Source organism: Octodon degus, unplaced genomic scaffold, assembly GCF_000260255.1.
Source record: "Octodon degus isolate 3935 unplaced genomic scaffold, OctDeg1.0 scaffold00003, whole genome shotgun sequence".
NCBI classification, from domain to species: domain Eukaryota; kingdom Metazoa; phylum Chordata; class Mammalia; order Rodentia; family Octodontidae; genus Octodon; species Octodon degus.
Window position 1 is genome coordinate 28,221,184 of NW_004524579.1, and position 22,260 is coordinate 28,243,443.

Here is a 22,260-nt window from a genome sequence, read left to right on the forward strand (position 1 = left end):
AAAGAAAAGGAGACTACTCTATTGCTTGACAACATTTGAAAATAACCTAACCTTTCTAGATTTTTTTTCCTTTCTAAAATTTAAGTACCTGGGGAACCACTAGATCCAGTCCTAGCCCAGCCTTGGTGAATGTGTGGGAGAGCTTCCGCCTACCCTGTGCCAGCAAGACCTACCGGTCCCGGTCCAGGCATAGCGTGGGTGAGACCCTCTTTCACCCCTTTGGGACCTCCCCCACACTCCGCAGCACCTCTCCCATCCCACCTACCGAGTAGGAATTTTTGCCATCTTCCGGGAACCCCTAGATCCAGTCCTAGCCCAGGCCTGGTGAGTGTGTAGAAGAGCTTCTGGCTACCCTGTGCTGGTGGGACCTACCGGTCCCAGGCAAGCACAGCATGAGTGAGACCCTCTTTCACCCCCTTGGGATTCCCCCCTCCACTCCCTAGTACTCACTCACCCCTCCCACTGAGTAGGAATTTCTGCCACCTTCCGGGAAGCCCAGTTCTAGTCCTAGCCTGGCCCAGAGGGTGTGTGGGAGAGCTGCCTCTCCCCCTTATCCCACAGTATCACCTCCAGACTCACCTCAGGCCAGGCTTACAGGCCTAGGGTGAATCCCTGTAGAGAGTACAGGGGACAGAACCTCCCAGCTAGTCCAGGAGCAGAACAGCTTGTCAGAGGGACACAACAGGTTCACCCCCAAGGGCAGTGACAGGAAGGAGCTGAGCACAGGAACCAGACCCAAGCCAGCCACAACTGGGTAAGTCCAAAATTTGTAGATCTGCACCTGAACTTCAGTAGGTGCTAAGGTTATAACTGCACAAAAGATCTACAACAAAGGTCAAGAGACAGTGCTACACAAAATGACAATGAGAAGGAGCAAAATGCAGTCTCTGAACCCAAGCCCACTCATAACAAGTGCAGAGGACACTAACACAGAACAAATTGGGAATCACATAGCTGAAATCAATGAATCAACACCTTCTGAAATAAAGAAACAGCTGCAGAAAGATATAAAGGAACTCAGATTGGAAATGAGAAACGAAATCCCTGAATTAATAACATCTGCAGTAAAGAATCAAATGCGGAAACATAGGGAGGAAACCCAATGCCCACCCAGAACAAGTGCAGAAGACACTAGCTCAGCTCAAATGTACAATTTTTTTTTTTTTTTTTTTTGGAACCAGGGATTGAACATAGGCCCTTGAACTTGCCAGGCAAGTGCTTATTCTACTGAGCCATCTCCCTGGCCCCTCAAATGTACGAATTAATGATGCGTTGTTGGTAAATAAGAAACATCAGAAAGTTATAGAGGAACTCAGTGAAATTTTCTGAAAAAAGAAAAGAATTTTCGGAACTCAGCATCTGAGGTAAAGAATCAACTACAGAAACATAGGGAGGAAACCCAATGTGAAAAAAACACTACAGTAAAAGAATTTATAACTGCTTCTAAAGACATTGATAGGGCTGGTGAGATGGCTCAGTGGTCTAGAGCACCTATTTGGAACAAGCCTTAGCAAACCACAGGGACCACGGTTCAATCCCCCAGCACCACATGCCAGCCAGCCCCGCCCCCTGGTGGGCTGAGCTGGCCAAACACACACACACACACACACACACACACACACACACAAAATAAATAAATAAATACATTGATAAAACAAATAGAGATTAGAAAAATGACGGATTCCTTGAATGAGCAATACAGGAAAGAAATAGATCGCATGAAAGAGTCAAAGAGATATAGAGGAATTTAAAATCTCAATCACAAGCTTGGAAAACCGTTTAAGTGAAAGTGAAGACAGAGTTTCAGATCTTAAAGATGCTGGTGCAGCTAGTGAAAAGGTAAGAAAGGATCTCTTAAAAACAACTAGGATGCAGGAAAAAATAATCCATCACCTGCAAGATGATGCAAAGATGAACAGTGTGAGACTAATAGGCATCAATGAGAAAGAAGGAGTCAATACAAATGACATTAAGAAAATATGAACAGAAGTAATAGCAGAAAACTTCCCAAGTATGAGGAAATAATCTGACATTGAGGTAACCGAAGCATACAGAGCATCAGGTAACCTCAAACCAATTAAAAACACCGAGACATGTAATAGTCAAGATCCCAGAAACTTAGCACAAGAATAATCTACTGAAAGCAGCTAGAGAAAAGAAGCAGATCACATTCAAAGGAAAACCCATCAGAATTATGGCTGACTTCTCTTCACAAACCATGAAGGCAAGAAGAGGATGGAGCACAGTACTTCAAGTCCTCTATGAAAACAAATTCCAGTCCAGACTACTGTACCCTGCAAAACTCTCTTCCAAGTTTGATGGAGAAGTGAAATACTTCCATGACAAAGAACAACTAAAGAATTTCTTGATGACAAAGCCAACCCTACACAGATTACTTAAAGATGTTCTAGAGAGCGACCAGTGATCAGAACTCCATGAATGAGATCAGAAGCAACCAACTAAATAGGGCAAGAAATTAAACACAGGAGAAAAAGGAGTATATGACATAGTAAATAACATGTGAATCATAAGTCAATACATCTCAATTCTAACCATCAATATAAATGGACTCAATTCACCAATTAAGAGAAATAGACTGGCACAGTGGATTAGGAAACAAAATCCAATAATATGTTGTGTAAAAGAAACACATTTAACTCATAAAGACACTCTTAGGCTGAAAGTCAAAGGATGGAACACAATATTTCACACCCCAGCACCTCACAAAAAAGCAGGGGTAGCAATCCTGTTCTCAGACAGTCTCAACTTCAAACCAACAATGATCAAGCAAAATAAAGAAGGCCATTATATACTGGTTGGGAAAAATTCAAGAGGAAGAGGTAACACTCATAAATATGTATGCACCAAACACGGGAGCACCCAACTATGTAAAGCAAATCTTAATGGACATGAAAAATCTAATATCCAATACCACAATTTTAACACGAGACCTTAACACCCCCTTATACACAAAAGATAGATCAACCAGACAAAAACTTAGTAAAGAAGTAACAGAACTGAACCAGAGTTTGAAAAAATGGACTTGGTGGACATATGCAGAGTGTTCCACCCAAACACAGCTGAATACACGTTTTTCTCAGCTGCATATGGATCATTTTCTAAAATAGACCACATACTGGTCCATAGGTCATGCTTAAGTATATGTAAGAAAACAGAAATTATCCCATGCACATTATCTGACCACAGTGCAGTGAAACTGGAAATAAAGGACAGAAGAATGCAGTGTATTATTTGTTGAAATTGTACTTCCTATTGATTTGAAACTGTCTCATTGCTATCTGTTTATCAATAAAACTTTGCAAAAAAAAAATAAAAATAAAGGACAGAAGAAACCAGAAATAAACTCTAAATGCATGGACATTAAACGACACTCTACTCAGCAACCAGTAGGTCACAGATGAAATTAAACAAGAAATTCAACAATATCTACAATTCAATGAAAATTCAAGCAGAACTTATCAGAATTTATGGGATATGATGAAAGCAGTTCTCAGAGGGAAATTCATAGGTGTGAACTCACAAATTAGGAAAACAGAATGGGAACAAATAAATACCCTAATGCTGCACCTTCAACAACTAGAAAAGGAAGAGTAAACCAAACCCAGAGCCCAAAGATGGGACGAAATCAAAGATTAGAGCAGAAATTAATTCAATTGAGACAAAACAATTCAAAGAAAACAGTTCAAAGAATTTGAAAAGCTGGTTCTTTGAAAGATTAAATAAAATTGATAAGCCCCTAGTTAACCTCATCAAAAAGAAGAAAGAAAAAATTCAAATACAAGCAATAAGGAATGAAAAGGGTGTAATTACCACAGACCCGGTGGAAATTCAGAAGATTATCAATAGCTACTTTGAGAATCTTTACTCTCACTGAATAGAACACAGAAGGAATGGACAGATTCCCAGAAAGATACAAATTACCACAACTGAATCAGCAAGATATAACCACTCTCAATAGCCCAATAACAGCCAATGAAATACGAGATGTAATTAAAAACCTACCGGCAAAGAAAAGTCCAGGTCCAGATGGATTCACAGCTGAATTCTACAAGACATTTACAGAAGATGTAGTCCCTATACTCCTCAAACTCTTCCGTGAAATTGAAAAGGAAGCAATCCTCCCAAAATCATTCCTGGAGGCAAGTATTATACTAATACCAAAACCAGGGAAAGATGCAGCTAAGAAAGAGAACTATAGACCTATCTCCCTCATGAACATAGATGCCAACAGGTAACCCACTACTGTTATGAACTTCTGAAGTATATTGGATTATTTTGCTGAATTCACTCACCTACAATATTTAAATGGCAAGGGAATACCCATCTCTGGCAAAACTAAACAAAAAAGGGGGATATAAAGGAAGGACCATTTTATATCTGTATATAGAAAATAGCATAGATATACAGCCACTTTCTCTTAATTCAATGAGAAGAAAGAGTTGTAGTAATAGTGTTGGGACAGGATATCATGTGTATCTCGAAGTATGAATAAACAGTATGAAGAGAACAATATGCAATGTATTAATTATTGAAACTGCCCTACTAATCCGTTTTGAAACTGTCTCATTGCTATTTGTTTCTCAATAAAAATAATTTTAACCCCCCACCAAAAAAAAAAAATAAATAAAATTTAAGCACCTGAAACAAACTTGGTGCCAACTTGGGTATTCACAAAGTTTCTCATGTCTTTTTACTGAACAGTTAATCCACATAAACCACACATGGATATTGTGGGGTGAGTCTATAATAGAGAAAGCATAAAAAGCTCCCAGGAAATTTGAAGTGATGCAGGTGCTGGATGAAATTTGTTTTTCCTACTTCAAAGCTGTGTCCAGTAGGCTTAATGTTGAATAAATCAGTTTTCTAATCAATAAATTATTTTCATGCTCAGAATTTCAGTGTTTTGTACTTCAGCATAATTTGGTTTTTTTTCTTGAGTGTAAGAAATCTTAATAGCAATGTATTTTAAGGTTTTTTTAAGGGGGGAATGTTTTAATTCAGGGGTACTTTTAGAACCTGGGAGATAATCCCATTGCCTTTACTTTTCTAATCAAACCATTCCTAAATATTTTTAAAATATAAAACATTCCTGAGTAGTTGTTCCTTCCATGGGTTTTATTTGAAGTTAAAATGGATCCCTTTTCATTGTGGCTATCGATAGATTAGGTACATGTTAATCTCTTGTGAAATCAAATTGAGGGCAAATTAGCAAGGGATGAACACACATGATTATTTGACCAGTGAAGATTTTATAAGTGTGACCATTAAGGGTAATTTGAACCTCAAAAAAAAAAAAACAAAAAAAAAAAACCTAAAAACAGAAATCAAACCTGTGACAGTTGATAAAATTTAATAAATACAGAAAAGAAACCGTGGGGCTAATTTTTTTTTTTTTTTGTTTTATTTTGTCTTTTTTTTTCTAGGTTTTTTTAAAAGCAGAAACAATTTGTTGTAATATACAGTTGGTTAAAAATTTGAGAAATATGAGTAGTTAAGAAACTTCTAAAATAACAAAATTATAATTTTGTAAGAAACAACATCAATTTAAAAAGCTTCTGCATAGCAAGAAAAATGAACTGTAGAATAAATAGACAGTAGAATGAAAAAAATCACTTATTCCTCTTAAGGGTGGACTATTATTTGAGATATACAATTAACTCAAAAAAATCGAGACCCCCCCCTCTAAAGTAAAAGTTCCAGTCAAAAAGATGAGCAACTGAAATGAATGGACACTTCCATTACTGGGTTTTTTGTTTCAGTTTTTGGTGGAACCAGGGATTGAACTCAGGCCCTTGTGCTTGCCAGCCCGGCGCTTATTCTACTGAGCTATCTCCCTGGCCCCCATGAATGGACACTGTTAGGGAAAGGACAGATGTCAGGTAAACACATTAACAATCTTCAGTATCTTTATCCATAAGAAAAACACAAGAGAAATCAACCCTAAAACTCTAACCAGGGAGATGGCTCAGTAGAGTAAGTCCTTGCGTGGCAAGTGCAGAGTCCTGAGTTCAATCCCTGGTACCACACAAAAAGAAAAGAAAATAAAAAAGAAATTCTAAAAATTCATCTTACACTAAAAGGAACAGCTATCATTAAAAAAAAAAATCAGATATCAAATACTGGTGAGGCAACGGGAATATTTTACTTGGAAATATAAATTAACTACTGTAAAAATAAAGATTCATCAAAATAAAATTAAATATTCCATTTGACTCCACAGTCTCCCTTTGTAGGTATATTCCCATAAGAGTTAAAAGATGTCCGACAAATTCTAATTAAGTTGTGCTTAAATTTTCATTGTATTGTAGATGTTGTTTATGTATTGTTTAATTTCATCTGTAACTCATTGGTTGCTGAGGAGGGTGTTACTTAATTTCTATGTGCTTATGGAGGTTTTTGTGGCTTCTGTCATTTATTTCCAGTTTCACTGCACTGTGGTCAGATAATATGCATGGAATAATTTCTGTTTTCTTGCATATACTTAAACATGTCTAGTGTGTAGTCTCTTAGGAAACGGCCAATGTATAGCTGAAAAGTATGTGTATTCACATGTGGTTGGGTAGAACACTCTGTATATGTCCGCTAAGTCCATTTGTTCAAAGGTCTGTTTCAGTTCTGCTACTTCTTTGCTAATTTTTTGTCTGCTTGTCATATCTTTTTGGGATAAAGGGACGTTAAGGTCTCCTATTAAGTTTGTCATATTGAATATTAGATTTTTCGTGTCCATTACGATTTGTCTTATATAGTTGGGTGCGCCTATGTTTAGTGTGTACACATTTATGACTGTTAGCTCTTCCTCTAGTATTTTTCCCTTAACCATTATGTAGTGACCTTCTTTATTTTGTTTAATCATTCTTGGTTTAAAGTTCAGACTGTCTGCAAACAGAATTGCTACCCCTGCTTTTTTCTGAGATCTGGGGTCATATAGTATTTTTTCCATTCTTTGACTTTCAGCCTATGAGTTTCTTTATGAGTTAAGTGTGTTTCTAGAACATAGCATATTGTTGGATTTTGCTTCCTAATCCACTGTGCCAGTCTATTTCTTTTAATTGGTGAATTGAGTCCATTTACATTGATGGTTATAACTGAGATGTATTGCCTTATGATTGATATGTTATTATCCTTCTGTTGGTTATTTCTTGTTCTCATGTATTTAATTGTTGGTCCTAAGGCCGGCCGAATATCTTAGTGGACTAAAGCGCCTGCAAGCAGGCGCAGGGGTCAGGAGTTTGGTCCCTGGGCCTGCTGTGCTGGCCCTGTCCTGTGGGTGCGCCGAGATGGCATTGAGACTGGGCATGGTCATGCATGCTTTCAATCCCAGCACTTGGGAGGCTATAAACAGGAGAATCACTATGAGTCCAATCTAGTAGTGAGATCCTGAATACCCTGTAGGGTCTTCCCTAAAATATAGAAAAAAAATTGTTGACCCTATTTGGTGGGTTTTCTTTTCTCATTTGTGGAGTTGTGGTCATTTTGATCCCTCTGTAGAACATATTTTAGTAGTCTGTGTAGGATTTGCTTTGTTGTAATGAAATTCTTTAGCTTTTCTTTGTCATGGAAATATTTCACTTCTCCGTTAAACTTGAAAGAGAGTTTTGTAGGTACATCATTCTGGGTTGGAATTTGTTTTCTTGCAGGACTTGTACTTTGCTCCATGCTCTTCTTGATTTGATGGTTTATGAAGAGAAATCTGCCATTATTCTGATTGATTTTCCCTTAAATGTGACCTAGTTCTTTTCTCTAGTGGCTTGTAGTATACCTTTCTTGTGTTGAATTTCAGGGATCTTAGTTATTATATGTCTGGGTGTAGTTTTATTTCAGATAGAATTAACTCAAAAAAATCTAGACCCCTCTAAAGTAAAAGTTCCAGTCAAAAAGATGAGCAGCTAATGTTATTTGCAGTTCTGTATGCTTCGGTTATCTGGATGTCAGATTGTTTCCCCATATTTGAGAAGTTTTTTGCTATTACGTCTGCCCATATTCTTTTCATATTATTTGTATTGATTCTTTTCTCATTGATGCCTATTAGTCTGATGATGTTCATCTTTGCATCATCTCGCAGATGTTGAATTATTTTTTCCTGCATCTTAGTTGTTTTTAAGAGATCTTTTTTTTCTCAGTAGCTGTAATGGTGTCTTCAAAGTCTGAAAGTCTTATCTTCACTTTCATTCCAACAGCTTTGCCAACTTTTGATTGAGGTTTTAATTTCCTGTACATCTCTCTAAATGTGCTTCATGCATTCTATTTCTTTCCTATATTGCTCATTCAAGGATCCCATCATTTTTCTATTCTTTTTCTTTTTAATCCGTGTCTTCTGTAGAAGCACTTCTTTCATTATAGTTATCTTTTTTTACTTTGGAGATTATTTCTTTTTTTTTTTTTTTGGAACTGGGGATTTAACTCAGACCCTTGCACTTGCCAGCGAAGCACTTACTTCACTGAGCCATCTCCCCAGTCCTACTTTGGAGATTATTTCTGATCTGATTTCCTCTATACCTTTCTGCAGTTATTTTGTCAGATGCTGCTATTACAGAGATTTCAGGACTGTGACTTCAAATTTCTTCTATGCTAGTGTCTCTTGCATTTGTTCTGGGTGGGCTCAGAGCCTGAGATTTCATTTTGCTCCTTCTCTTTGTCATTTTGTGTAGCATTGTCCTCTGACCTTTGGTGCAGTTATTACCTTAACACTGTCAAGTTCTGGGTCTAGCGGTGTATCTCAGCTTACCAGGTCTGGATCTACTGAGTTTGAACTTGTTCAGTGGAGCCATGCTTGTTTCTGGCACCTGTGGTCAGCTTCTTCCTGATGCAGCCTATGGAAGTGAACCTGCTGTGCCCCACTGGCAAGATCCTCTGCTCCTGGATTAGCTGGCTGGGTCTCGCCCCTAACCTCTGCCAGGAGATCCACTGCAGGGTTCCACACCAAGCCTGTCTGCTGGGGGAGGTTCCAGTGGATGGTGAGTGCCACATGCTGAGCCTGTCTGGTGTGCTGCGCTGTCTTCTTTTTTTAAGGTAGTTAATCTTGTTACTATCCTTAATTGTGAGTAAATGTTTGTGGACAGCATTAAAGTACTGCTACTTTTTTACAGTTTTCTCCAGATGTTCCATTGTGGGTAGTTTTGAAACAGTAGCACCTCTCTTCCATTTTCTTATATTCAACAATATGCTGTATCTTTTTTTTAGTACATGTTTGTAATACATAATGTTTACATTCCTTGTGTGGAGTTGATATATGTACATAACCCAACTTAATTCTTCTTTCGTCCTCCTCCCATCCCATACCCATTTTTCTCCTCTCCATTTCTTGTTCTTCTTCACACTTGTGAAAGAGTTACCACCTTACCTCCTATTATCTTTTTGTTTTTTTGTAATTTGGGTTTCACATACAAGAAACCATGTGATACTTAAGTCTGATTGATTTTACTTAACATTATGATCTTACAGTGCATCTGTTTTCCTACAGGTGATTCAAGTTCATCTATCTTTATGGGAGAGTAGTACTCCATTGTCTCTAAATACATTGTTCCTTATCCATTCATTTCTTGATGGACATAAAAGCTGCTTCCAAGATTTAGTTATTATGATTTGTGTTGCTATAAATATGGGGTATATATGTTTTACCGTAATATAATGTCTTCAGCTCTTTTCAGAAGGTACATACCAGGAGAATAACTGGGTCAAATAGGATTTCTAGTTTTACTTATTTGAGAAATATCCATACTGTTCCCACCAACAGTGTAGCAAGGCTTCTTTTTCCCTAGCAGCCTAGTCAGCATTTATTACTGTTTGACTTCTTGATGATGCCCGTTCTTTCTGGGATCAGATGGAGTCTCAGTGTTTTAATCTATACTTCTCTAATGGTTAGAGATGTTGAGCATTTCTTCATGGATGTATTGGCCATTTGTACCTTTTATATGAAGTGTCTTCATTTCACTTATTTTTTGACTGGATCTTTTACTGAGAGAGGTCTTGTTAACCCACTGAGAAAGAAATTTTAAAAATATTCACAGTAGCACCAAGAATAATTACTTAGGAATTAACCTCAGGAAGTGAAAGACCTGTACAGTGAAAAATACAATACTCTGAAAAAGGGAAGTGAAGACATCAGAAAAGGGGAAGATATCACCTGTTCTTGGATAAGCCGAACCAGTATAGCCAACATGGACATACTTCCAAAATTGATACATAGATTTAATGTAGTCCAAATCAGAATACCAATAGCATTCTTACAGAACTAGAGAAGACAGACTTAAAATTCACATGGAACCAGAAGAGACCCAGAATAGCAAAAGCTGTCCTGGTTAACAAAAACAAGGTAAGAGGCATCATAATCCTGGACTTGAAATTATATTGCAAAGCTGTAGTGATTTAAAAAAATAGCATGATGTTGGCACAAAAGCACATAAGGATCAGTAGAACAAAGAGGCTACAGAAACAACCCCAAGTACATTCAACCATCTGATCTTTGACAGAAGGGCCAAAAATGTGCATTGTAAGAAAGGTAGATTCTTTAAGAAATGACACTAGGAAAAGTGGCTGTCCACATGTAGAAGTTTAAATCTAGACTCATATCTCTCACCATGTCCTAAACTAAAATCAAAGTGAATCAGAAAGCTAAATGTAAAACATTTAGCTTAACATTGCTTAGAGGGGCTGGGGAGATGGCTCAGTAGAATAAGCGCTTGCCTGGGAAGCACAAGGACCTGAGCTTAATCCACAGTTCTGCAAAAAAAAAAAAAAAAAAAAAAAAAAAGATGTGTAAAATTCTTAGTCATAGGTGTAAGTAGTGTTTTGAACAGAACCCTGATTGTATAGGAAATAATATTGAGAATCAACAAATTGGGTCATATTAAATTTAAAAATTTTTGCACAGCAAAAGAAACAGCCAGAAGACAACCAACAAAATGGGACACAATTTTTCCAGCTATTCCCTCAGGATTAATAATCCAGAATATATATTTTGTTTTTTTAAGACAGAAGGTTCTTAGATATCCCCTTTTTTTAAAAAGGAAATTTATGGTGCCGGGGAGATGGCTCAGTGGAATAAGTGCTTCCCTGGGAAGCGCAAGGGCCTGAGTTCAATCTCTGGTTCCGCAAAAAAGTAAATAAATAAAAATAAAAAGGAGATTTATGTGGAAAGAAATCCATTTGAAAATATTTTGTCTCTTTAAAAATGGACTGAGCTCTTTGCCGCATCTCCCGCAAGAATGAAGACCATTCTTAGCAATCAGACAGTCAACATTCCAGAAAATGTCGACATCACTCTGAAAGGACGCACAGTTATTGTGAAGGGCCCCAGAGGAACCCTCTGGAGGGACTTCAGCCACATCAATGTGGAACTCAGTCTCCTTGGGAAGAAAAAGAAGAGGCTCCGAGTTGACAAATGGTGGGGAAACAGAAAAGAGTTGGCAACTGTCCGCACGATCTGTAGCCATGTACAGAACATGATCAAGGGGGTTACACTGGGCTTCCATTACAAGATGAGGTCTGTGTATGCTCACTTCCCCATCAACGTCGTTATTCAGGAGAATGGGTCTCTCGTTGAAATTCGGAATTTCTTGGGTGAAAAATACATTCGCCGAATTCGTATGAGGGCAGGTGTTGCTTGCTCAGTATCTCAAACCCAGAAAGATGAACTAATCCTTGAAGGAAATGACATTGAGCTTGTTTCAAATTCAGCTGCTTTGATTCAGCAAGCCACAACAGTCAAAAATAAGGATATCAGAAAATTTTTGGATGGTATCTATGTTTCTGAAAAGGGAACAGTTCAGCAGCCAGATGAGTAAGATCCAAGAGTTAATCCAGCCGCAGAAACAAGCTTCTGGATTGTAAAGCCAATCTGATATTTTAATGAGACAATAAAAGATCTTTATTAAATAAAAAAAAATAAAAATGGGCTGAAATATTTACAGTTCTATAGCATTTTTTATCTCGTGGCCAAAATGAGTTGTGCTTCACTTTAAAGGGAACTCAGAACTTTAGCCTGACACAGAACATACACCAGAATACTGTGACTTACTTTTATAAGAAGAAAGAATAATTAAAATAAAAATTAAGTTTTGTGATACATTTTAGAAATTTCTTGAAGAGATTGAAATGAGTTTTAAAAAGCATTCATCTTTTTATATGGTTGAAAATTATGTTGTTTGAAATTCTAGTTTATAATAAACACATTGAGGTACAGGTAAACCTACAAACTACCAATCTCACTTTTTCTAGTGTCTCTGGATGAGCTCATATTCTCATTCATATATTCTCATTCTCCCTCCCTCCCTCCTTCTTTCCCTCCCTCCTTCCTTACTATGTGCTTTTGCTTTTCTCTGAAATCTTCCTTCCATAGTCTTCATATACGAGGTTTTTATGTCTTAATATTTCCGAAAGGTTATTCTTCTTCCATCCAACCATCTTTTCTATTAATTTTCTTTTTAAAAATATTCTTCACAGTATTTATCATTACCTGACATCTTATTTGTTTGCTTTTTTTTTTTTTTTTTTTATGGAGTTTATGAGCAGAATAAGGTGGCTCAGTACAATAAGTGCTTTCCTGGCAAGTGCAAGGACCTGAGTTCAATCCCCAGTTCTGCCAAAAAAAAAAAAAAAAAAAGGACAGAAATGAGCAGAATATATTTATTGAGGGAAAGAAAGCTCCTGTCCGAAAGGACAGGAGGGGAGTCCTGAGTGGGTGGTCCCCTGTTTGCTCATTTGGCTGCCACTTGTCTGTCAACTCCTTGAGTAAGGGCTTTATCTTTTTTTTTTTTTCTAGTACCAGGGATTGAACTCAGGGCCTTGCACTGCCCAGGCAGGCACTTATGCTACTGAGCTATATCCCCAGCCCTGCTTTATTTACTTCTGTGCATGCAGTGTCTAGTTGACACCTAGATGCTCTACAGATACGTTAGGTAAACTAAAAAAAGAAAAACAGTTTTCATACATGTGGGCTCTGTGTTCAAATCTTAAAAGTTAATTGGCTGTATTTGCTATCCCAACTAAGTACCACCTCGTTTTTTACCAGTCATCTAAAATTCTAAATCACTTTGTTCAAATGAATATACTGAACATACTCTCAAAGTTAAAATTGAGTTTACTGAAAATATCCCTTGAGACACACGACATGTCCTTTCACCCATGAGGCAATAGAGAATTCCAATGTATAAATACTTTGTAGAATATAATTAACCTTGATTTAGGACTGTAATGGCTAACTTATGTATTTTCTTTCAATTAGGCATCTATAAAAATTACCACAGATTGATTTTTTTTTTTTTTGCAAGCACTTCCCTGAAATATATCTTGAGGTTAGTGTGCTTTTAAAAAATCAAAGTCAAAAAACATAGAAAAATATATACTGTCAAATAAAACCATTTTTAAAGTTTTTTTTTTTTTTTTTTTTTGGTGGTACTGTGGGTTGAACCCAGGGACTTCATATAAAGTTACATTCCAACCCTTTGCAAAGTATTATTTTAATTGCTAAAATACCCAGGCTGGATTTAAGCTCTCCATTCTTCTTTATCAGACTTCTGGATTATAGAGTGCTGAGATTACAGGTATTACCATAGTGCCTGGCTTGCTTGTGTTCTCTAAATTCTTAGTTGATGTGGTCCTCTGATGAAAGAACCAAATTGAATGGTCCTCAGTACTGAGGTAGAAAATAGAAAACAGAAATTCATGCTGTTTTAATGCATTGCTATTTTAGTCCAATTCTTTTGAGTGTGTTTGGTTTACCTTTCCCTTTCAGTCATGTTTTCTTTTTGGAAAAAGTTTGTCTTGTGAAGGTGAAGATCTTGTATCTTTCTTACATAGGTGGTTATTTTTTGTTTTTGTTTCTTTCATTTATTTCTTAATAGCTCCTGAGTATTGGTGTTCCATTGCTTACTTTGAAATGGATGTTCAGGTAGGAGAGACATTTAAGGTTCCTTCTAGCTGCCCTATTGTAACTGTTGATGGATACGTGGATCCTTCTGGAGGAGATCGCTTTTGCTTGGGGCAACTCTCCAATGTCCACAGAACAGAAGCCATTGAAAGAGCAAGGTATTGATTATATCATTAGTTACTTTAAAAATTGAGCATGTGACATTGTCTTTTATTTGAGACTATATTTTCCCATATGCATTATGAGTTGTTAAAAGTAAAGGAATAAAGACCATCTTAAATTCAAAATTTGTGAACATTCTAAGTAGAGATGGTTGCTTAATATATAATGATAAAAAATAATGAGGTTTCTATGTTTTGAATAGTAGCTAAACCTTTAGGAATGCATTTGGAAACTAGGTTTTGTTTTCTCTGAAAATGAATTATTTCTACAAATGTATTGAGAAAATAATGTAACATGAGCACAGATGTTTTTAAAAGTTGTGATGTTGAAAAATTGCCAGAAGCAAAATTATGTAAACTATGGTGAAATTTTATTTTTATATAATTAAAACATTAATAAGTTTACCAAAATGGAAATGTTTAAGATAACATTACAGAAAAACATTTTGGCTAATGTATTAAATTGCTTAAGAATATGTGTGTGCGAGAAAAATGACTGAGATGAATGTCTTTACTAAAATAACCAATAAATTTTGTCAAACTCAAACTCAAAAAAAAAAAAAAAATCTGTGTGTGCATAAGTATGTAGTCTTGGTTCTTTTACTTGATGTGTGACTTTGGCAAATTATTTTCCATGCCATTGCTTGCTAATAGAATATTCTGTGAGAAGGAAATGATTTACATCTGCATTGTTCAATTAAATAGCCACTAACTGCATGTAGCTTTTGACTGGTTAAAATACGACTCATGATTACATAACTGATTTTAAAATTTAAGTGGTCACATGTTGCTGGTGAAGATTGATTTTGGCATGTTTATAAGGCTTAGTTTGCTCATAATTGAAATTATAGTACTTAACTTGATTGCATAGTGAAGGTTAAATGAGACTCATCTTAAGTGCTCCCAACATGCAATAATCTCTACTGTGTTCATTATTGTATATGAGTAGAAAAGAAAGAAGGAAATACAAAATTGTAACAGTGACTATCTTTGGGGCATGATGTTACATTGTTTTGTCTTTATTTTGAATTTTCAATATCAGTAATGTAAGTTGAACTAATACTTATTTGTAAATACCTAAGATGAAATGTAATTCTGTTTGTCTTCCTAAGGTTGCACATAGGCAAAGGTGTGCAGTTGGAATGTAAAGGTGAAGGTGATGTTTGGGTCAGGTGCCTTAGTGACCATGCAGTCTTTGTACAGAGTTACTACTTAGACAGAGAAGCTGGACGTGCACCTGGAGATGCTGTTCATAAGATCTACCCAAGTGCGTATATAAAGGTTAGTTGAAATTTTATTTGACTAGTTCAGACTTAGGAAAGTTTGTTGAAGAATTCTGATGGTGAGAGGAATAGAAAGATGCCTTATGTTAATGCATGATAAAAATTGTGTTTGAGCAAATAAGATACATTTCCTCAGGGCATTTGCTGATATGATCAGTTACCTAGTTTTGTGATTGCCTTTTTGCCCTAGTATTATTTTATCAGGTTGTCAAATGTTTTGAGTTAATATTTAGACATTGAGAATACAGAGTGTGAAATCTTCTAACTTACTCATTTGACATTAGTTTGCTAAATCAGATTTGGGAATTTCATCTTAGCTGATGTTTAGAATTTTGGAGAAGGGAATTCTAACTTCAGTAACTTTTCAAATTAAGACCTTAAGGAAGCTGTGTTATTTTTCATTAGTTTCATATTATTTCAGTTTTCCTGAATATCTTCCTTGTTATATTAGTGGAATGAAATGTGTTCCTAAGCATCACCTGATGATGCTTCCGAGAAGTTGCTTAAGATATAAATGACCAAATGGTATCTACAAAAATGAAATTGCTTTATTGCCTTACAGCGGCAAACCTACTATGCTATTTTCAATTGCACTTCAGTTAAAAGAGATTGTTTTATTTTTCATATGAAAATTTCAAACATACCAACAATAGGAAAAAAACACCCATCATCTAATTTCAGCAATTAGGTTTTTATTTTTAATTTGTCTCTCCCCATACTTCTGTTTCCTATAATAATTTAAAACCAATTCTAGCATATTAGTTTGCTATAAAATCCTTCAGTATGAATATCTGATCCATAAAGACTTGAAAAATATAACTACAATGCTGTTTATATCAAGCAAAATTAGCAATAATTGCCTGTTAAATTTTATATTTTGGTGTGACAGAGTAGTTGAATAAAATAAAATGGTAAGGGCCAGCCAGATAGCTCAGCAGATTAAATCACAGGGGCCGGCGGTTTGATCCCCGGGCCTGCTATGACATCTCCACCCCAGGGGCTTGCTGAGACGACAATTGAGACTGGGTGTGGTGATGCAGGCCTGTAATCTCAGCTCTTGGGAGGCTGTAAACAGGTGGATCACTACGAGTCTGATCTAGTAGTGAGACCCTGAACACACTGTAGACTCTTCCCTAAAATACAAAGATAAAATAAAATAAAACAATAAAATATAAGTCATATTTATTGACAAGCTCCTAACAGTGTAGAAAAATTGGTTCTGAAGACATTAAGAATGATCGCATTTTTGTTGAATAATATAGTTTAGAATGGTATGTGGAAGTCTTACCAAGAATTATTTTTGAGAGGTGGGAATTGCTTTTATTTTTAAATTTTTCTATAAATACTTTTATTTTTGGTTATTATGCTTTGATATTTTTTCAGTGGCGCTGACTTTCTCAAAGGTTTTATAGCCTATTTTATGTCTTGTTGGCACATTTATTTTCAGAGAATTTCCCCTTCCCCTCCCCTCCCCTCCTCTCCTCTCCCATCATTGCCTCTCTCTGTTGTACAATTTTGCCTGGGATCTTGGATCTCCTTTTCAGACAAAATCTTGTAATTTTGAAGTAGTGGGACTTTATCTCTTTAGGAATTTGAGTTTCATTTCCCAGGCACACTCAGGGCCTAAATCCCATTGCAAAAATTTCTCTGCTAGTTAACTCTGCTGTGGGCAAGTATTTTTTCCTTGGTGCATTTCTGAATTGGCTATCAAAGTATTTGCCAGCAATTGGTTCAAGTGTAGGTACCTACTTGTAGACTTCAGAAAGCTTAGTTGTTCCTAATTGCTGTCCTCAGAGGGTTCAATTGTTGTCTTTATCCTGTTTCTGAACTTGGTATTGCCAGTACCATTTTCTTCAGTCTGTGTCTTCCACTGATAGACATATAGGTTGTTTCCACTTTTTGAGTACTCTGAATAATACTACTATGAACATTTGTATGTAGGTTTTTTGATAAAACATGTATTTTCATTTTCTTGGACATATACCTAGGAATAGAATTGTTTTATCATGAAGTAACTGTACATGTAAGTTACATTTAAGAACTGCCAGTGTTTTTCAAAATGGCCATGCATATTGCCAGGAACATATGAAAGTTTCAGTTTGTCTGTATTCTCAACATGTTATTATATCTCATAATATTGAGCATCTCTTCATGTGTTATTGGCTGTTTGTATACTTTTGGAGGAGTGTTTGGCTAGATCCTTTGTTTTTTAATTAGGTTCTTTGTATTATTGAGTTATAAGAGTTCTTTATGTGTACTCAGTACTGGTCTCATCTGATACATGGTTTGCAAATTTTTTTTCCAGTTTTAAACTGTTACTTTTTTTCTTCTTCTTCTTCTCTGCCCTTTTAATGAACTTTTCTTATTTCATGGTTTCTTTGGGTCACAAATGGGGGGAGCTTAGCTGGGTGTCTTTTGGTCAAGAGCTCTCACAAGACTGCAATCAAGGTGTTAACCAGGAGTGAAGCCATTCCAAGGCCCAAATGGAAGAGCATCATCTTCCAAGTTTAGTAGCATGGTTTATGTCAGAGCTCAAAAGATATATTTCCAATTTCATTCACATGACTGTTGGTAAGCCTCTTGTATTTTCTGATATAAAGCAGAGAAATTAATTCTTTGCCATGTGGACCTTTTTATAGAGCTGCTTAGCACTGGCTAAGTGACTGGCTTTCTCTAGAACAGAGGCTTCACTTTAGAGTGAGACACAGTAAACAAGAAAGAAGCCGCTTTTCTTTTTAAATAATTAAATCTCATGAGCATCATCCCATTGCTTTTTCAGTATTTTTCCTTTTGTTTTGTCAGAAGTACTGATCTGAGCCCATTCCACTGTGAATGTTAGGAGATGGGACTCTTTGGGGTCCATTCTAGCTCTTCAGTACAGTTCACCATTTCACCCCTAATGGTTCACATCTTTTCCACATATAAGATAGGCTCACCTTTCCCCTGGTTTTCAAAGTCTTGTTCCATGACAGTGAGTATGTTATGGTTTATCGGTTTATTATTTTTTTCCCATAATTTTATTGAGAAACAAATAGCAATGAGACAGTTTCAAACCAAATTGGTAGGACAGTTTCAATAATTAACACATTACATACATTCTTCCTACTGGTTCATTGCTGTACAAGATGTGGACTTGATACCCTATTTACAAACACCATTAGAACAAATCCCTCTATTCATTAAGAAAATGTAACTATGTATCTAACCTAACCACTTTGAATACACAGATACAAAATGGACATTCACCTGTATCCCCTTTTTTTGTTAAGTTCCATCATTCAAATACTATAGGTGTATAAACTCAGCAAAATACTCTAAAAGAGTCCAGTAGTCCATAATAGTATTGGGTCTTCCGCTTGACTGGCAATGTCAGAAATTGTTGACCTGAGTCCCCTACAGCTCAACATAACAGCATGGCTTTACTTCTTATACTTCGTTTTTATACTTTTCTGCTGGATGGTTAAGACCAAAATAAAGCAGGACCTATGCAACAAGGGTTGTAGCTTTTGGGTCTGATAAGGTCAGTGAAATCTCAGGATTTATCCTGAGATCCTGTACCTCAGATTGTAGATCCTTTGTCAGTGTCAGCCATGTGGATGAGTCACGGCCATTGCTTGGCCAGAGTGCTTACTGTGAAAGCCTGAGAGAATGTTTTCTCTCCATGTGACTCTCCTTAGGCACACTCTACATCATTGATCACTTTCCTCTTTGGCCCCATAATCTCCATGATCGGAAAAATTGGGACACTACCGAGTTACATGACGTTACAGTACAAGTTCTCATATGTCCTGAGTCTTAATTGACCTTAGAAGGCTAGGGCCAAAATGTTGGCTTGGTTTATTGGTTTATAAGGCAGTAGCAACTGTAAAATACTGGTGACTAAAAACACTAGTTCTGTTTCTAAGTCATATTGTATGTCTGTCGTGGGCTTAGGATTCTTGTGCTGTCATCCCCCAGGTTATCTCTAGCATCAGTGACTGGTTAACATGCCCACGGGAGTGGCATGTTATTTTTGTTCAGGTGACATAGTTCTAATTTCAAAGCTAGGAAGCTAAGCTTCTGCTGTATTCCTGTCATTTTCTCCCCACATTGGAGAGAAAAAGATATATTTCCCCAATGGAGGTGCAGAGGACATTCTAAATTGCTGCAGCTGCAGCAAAGAGCTTTTGAGATGGTTATATCTGAGTAAAGTTGTGCAGTATTCTCACCTTCTTAATGAAAAAACTGCAAATAGAAGCCAAAGTAGTGAGACTGAGAGATGATTTGGAAAGCTGTGGCTGAAGGACTGTTTGTTCTGTCTCATGGATCTTCCCTCCTCCAGGTGCTCAGGAATTCAGCAGTCTGTGATCCAGTGTGGCACTGATGTCCTAGACTCATCAGCAGGCTTGTCTCTCTTCTGGTCTAAAGAATCAGCATACCAGAATCACTACCAGAATTATTTCTTCTCTTTATTGATGGCAAGAGTGCAAATGGAGAAAAAAATCCTTTCATTTTAATGATGTGATTTACAGCATGAAATTTTTAAATATTTGTAGTACACTTTTTCTGTTCTGTTTTTGGTAGTTTTTGGTGTCTTATCTCAGGAATCATTGCCTAATTCAAAGTCATGCATGAAAAATCAGTTTGTAAGTATTATGCTATAAGTGTAAAGGTTTATTTCTGAACTGTCAGTTCCATTTCATTGATTTATATATCTGTTCTTTTTTAAAAAATTTTTTAAGTTTATTGATACAATTTAGATATGTACATTGATCGTATTCATTACAGGGAATGTGTACCTTACGTAATATACCTTGATTTGTCTTTTTTTCCTAATGTCTTTCTCAGTTACCGTAGATTCATAGTATGTTCGGGAATAAGGAAATGTGAGTTCTTTTTTTCAAGATTATTTTGGCTAGTCCCAGTCCCTTGTACTTGAGCTGAGTTTCATTATTGGCCTGGAAAAGATACCTCGTTAAGTTTTTCTATTGTATTTGTCTGGAATAGAGAGAAAGATTATATATACCTAGTCATACATTTTGATTGGAAATCTCTGGATTGCTTGTGTAATTTGAAGTAAATGGATAGGAAGCTATGTAGTGTTGCATATATACTGTATGTACCAAATAGCTTGCATGAAACAGATTGGTGTTTAAGACAGTTGACCTTAAATAATGTGGAATCTTAAATAACTAATTTCTTGAATGGCATTTTAGTACAAATGACTGTTGGGAAGCTACACAAGGTATTAATAAGCAAGTCATCATTGGATAAACCACTGTCATGGGTAGATTTTACAGTGATCTCATACTTTTTTAGGACAGTAGATGAATGTGTTATGGGACAAAATTATTTGGAGTGAAGAATATCTCATATTTTCATGAAAAGTAGATTTAAAAAGAATTCTTTTCACCAGTTATATTACTGATAAGAATCTAATCAGCTAAAAAGACAGATACAAATATACCTTAAATCTGACCATTGACATTTTCATTATTGTTAACTTCTGGGGGGCAGCAGTAACTAAAAAGATACATAAATTATTGTTCAGTTTGCCAGATAGGTTCTCATCATAGATGATACTATACTGGGATGGATTGTACACAAGTAATGTGAACACCTACAAGGAATGCTGTTCACACACTGAGAATAGATACACATACGCATTTCTCTTTTTTACTGTAATCAAGAAAACTGATCTGGAGAATCATAATTTCATTTTTCAAGTCAAGAAGCTAGAATAAAGGTTGTTTTGTTTTTAGATATGATTTTCCCCTACATGATATAGTCATTTTCATAAAAATGTGATATAAAATGGCATTTTGTAAGCTTGAATGAAGTGTTTGACTTTTACCTTAGGTGCCTTGCTTTTACTTTCAAATGTGAAACCCTTAAAAAAATTTTATTAGTGTATATTTGCAGCCCATACTAATTATATTCACCTTGGGCAGCTGGTACGTGTACATATCAAATCTTGATCTATTTTACACCCCATCTCCCCACTTTCCTTTTGTACTGTTTTGTTTTGTGTTTCATAACTGAGAATTCTGGTTTTCAGCAGCTTGATTTTATATTTTCGTATAAAAATCATCAAATTTCATCTTTATGGTTACCTGTAATACATATTGCAGGTGTTGCCATAGATTCATGCTACACGATGTATTTACAAGATAATTATATTGTGGCCCCTATGTGAAATCACTTGGCTCTTGTGATTCATGAGAGAATGATAACCATATTTGAACCTTGAAGATTCATAAATAAGCTTGTTTTTTTTTTTTTTTTTTTTTGCAGAACCAGGGATTGAACTCAGGTCCTTGTGCTTGCCAGGGAAGCACTTATTCCACTGAGCCATCTCCCCAGCCCCTCATAAATAAGCTTGATGGAGATATTTCATTCACTTGCCATGCAAATTAACCATTTAAAATATACAACTCATTTTTTAGTATATCAATAGAATTGTGCAACCATCTCTACACTCCTTTTTAAAATATTGTATCATTGCAGAAAGAAACCCCAGTCCCTTTAGCTGTCACCCCCAGCCAGCATTCCATAAAGTCCTAGATAGCCACTCACCTATTTTTCTATGTATTTGCCTATTCAGAGCATTTCCTATAAATGAATTCATGTAATGTAGTCTTTTGTGACTTGGTTCTTTTACTAAGCATAGTAAGTTCTAAGCTTCATCCATTTAGGATATATCAGTACATCATTTCTTTTTAAGGCTGAATAATATTTAACAGTCCACATTTTGTTTGGAGGTACAGGTTTCTGCTTCTGTGTTATGAATGATCCTACCATAAACATTCATGTGCAAGTATTTATATGATCATGTGTTTTCATTTCTCTCAGTTATGTATCTAACTGCCATTCACAAGGTAAATGCTGTAACATTTTGAGAATCTGCTAGACTGTTTTCCATTTTATATTCCAACTAGCAGTTTATGAG

At 36.2% G+C, this 22,260-nt stretch overlaps 1 protein-coding gene across 1 annotated transcript in view; it reads left to right on the forward strand.

The window, feature by feature from the left end:
* The window catches only part of Smad4 (SMAD family member 4), a 69,511-nt gene that overhangs the window by 36,663 nt on the left and 10,588 nt on the right, over positions 1–22,260 (forward strand). Inside the window, exons 9-10 of the mRNA XM_004623662.2 lie at positions 13,863–14,046; positions 15,162–15,330. Coding sequence (XP_004623719.1) covers positions 13,863–14,046; positions 15,162–15,330 — 353 coding nt within the window. The remainder of the gene's footprint in view (positions 1–13,862; positions 14,047–15,161; positions 15,331–22,260) is intronic.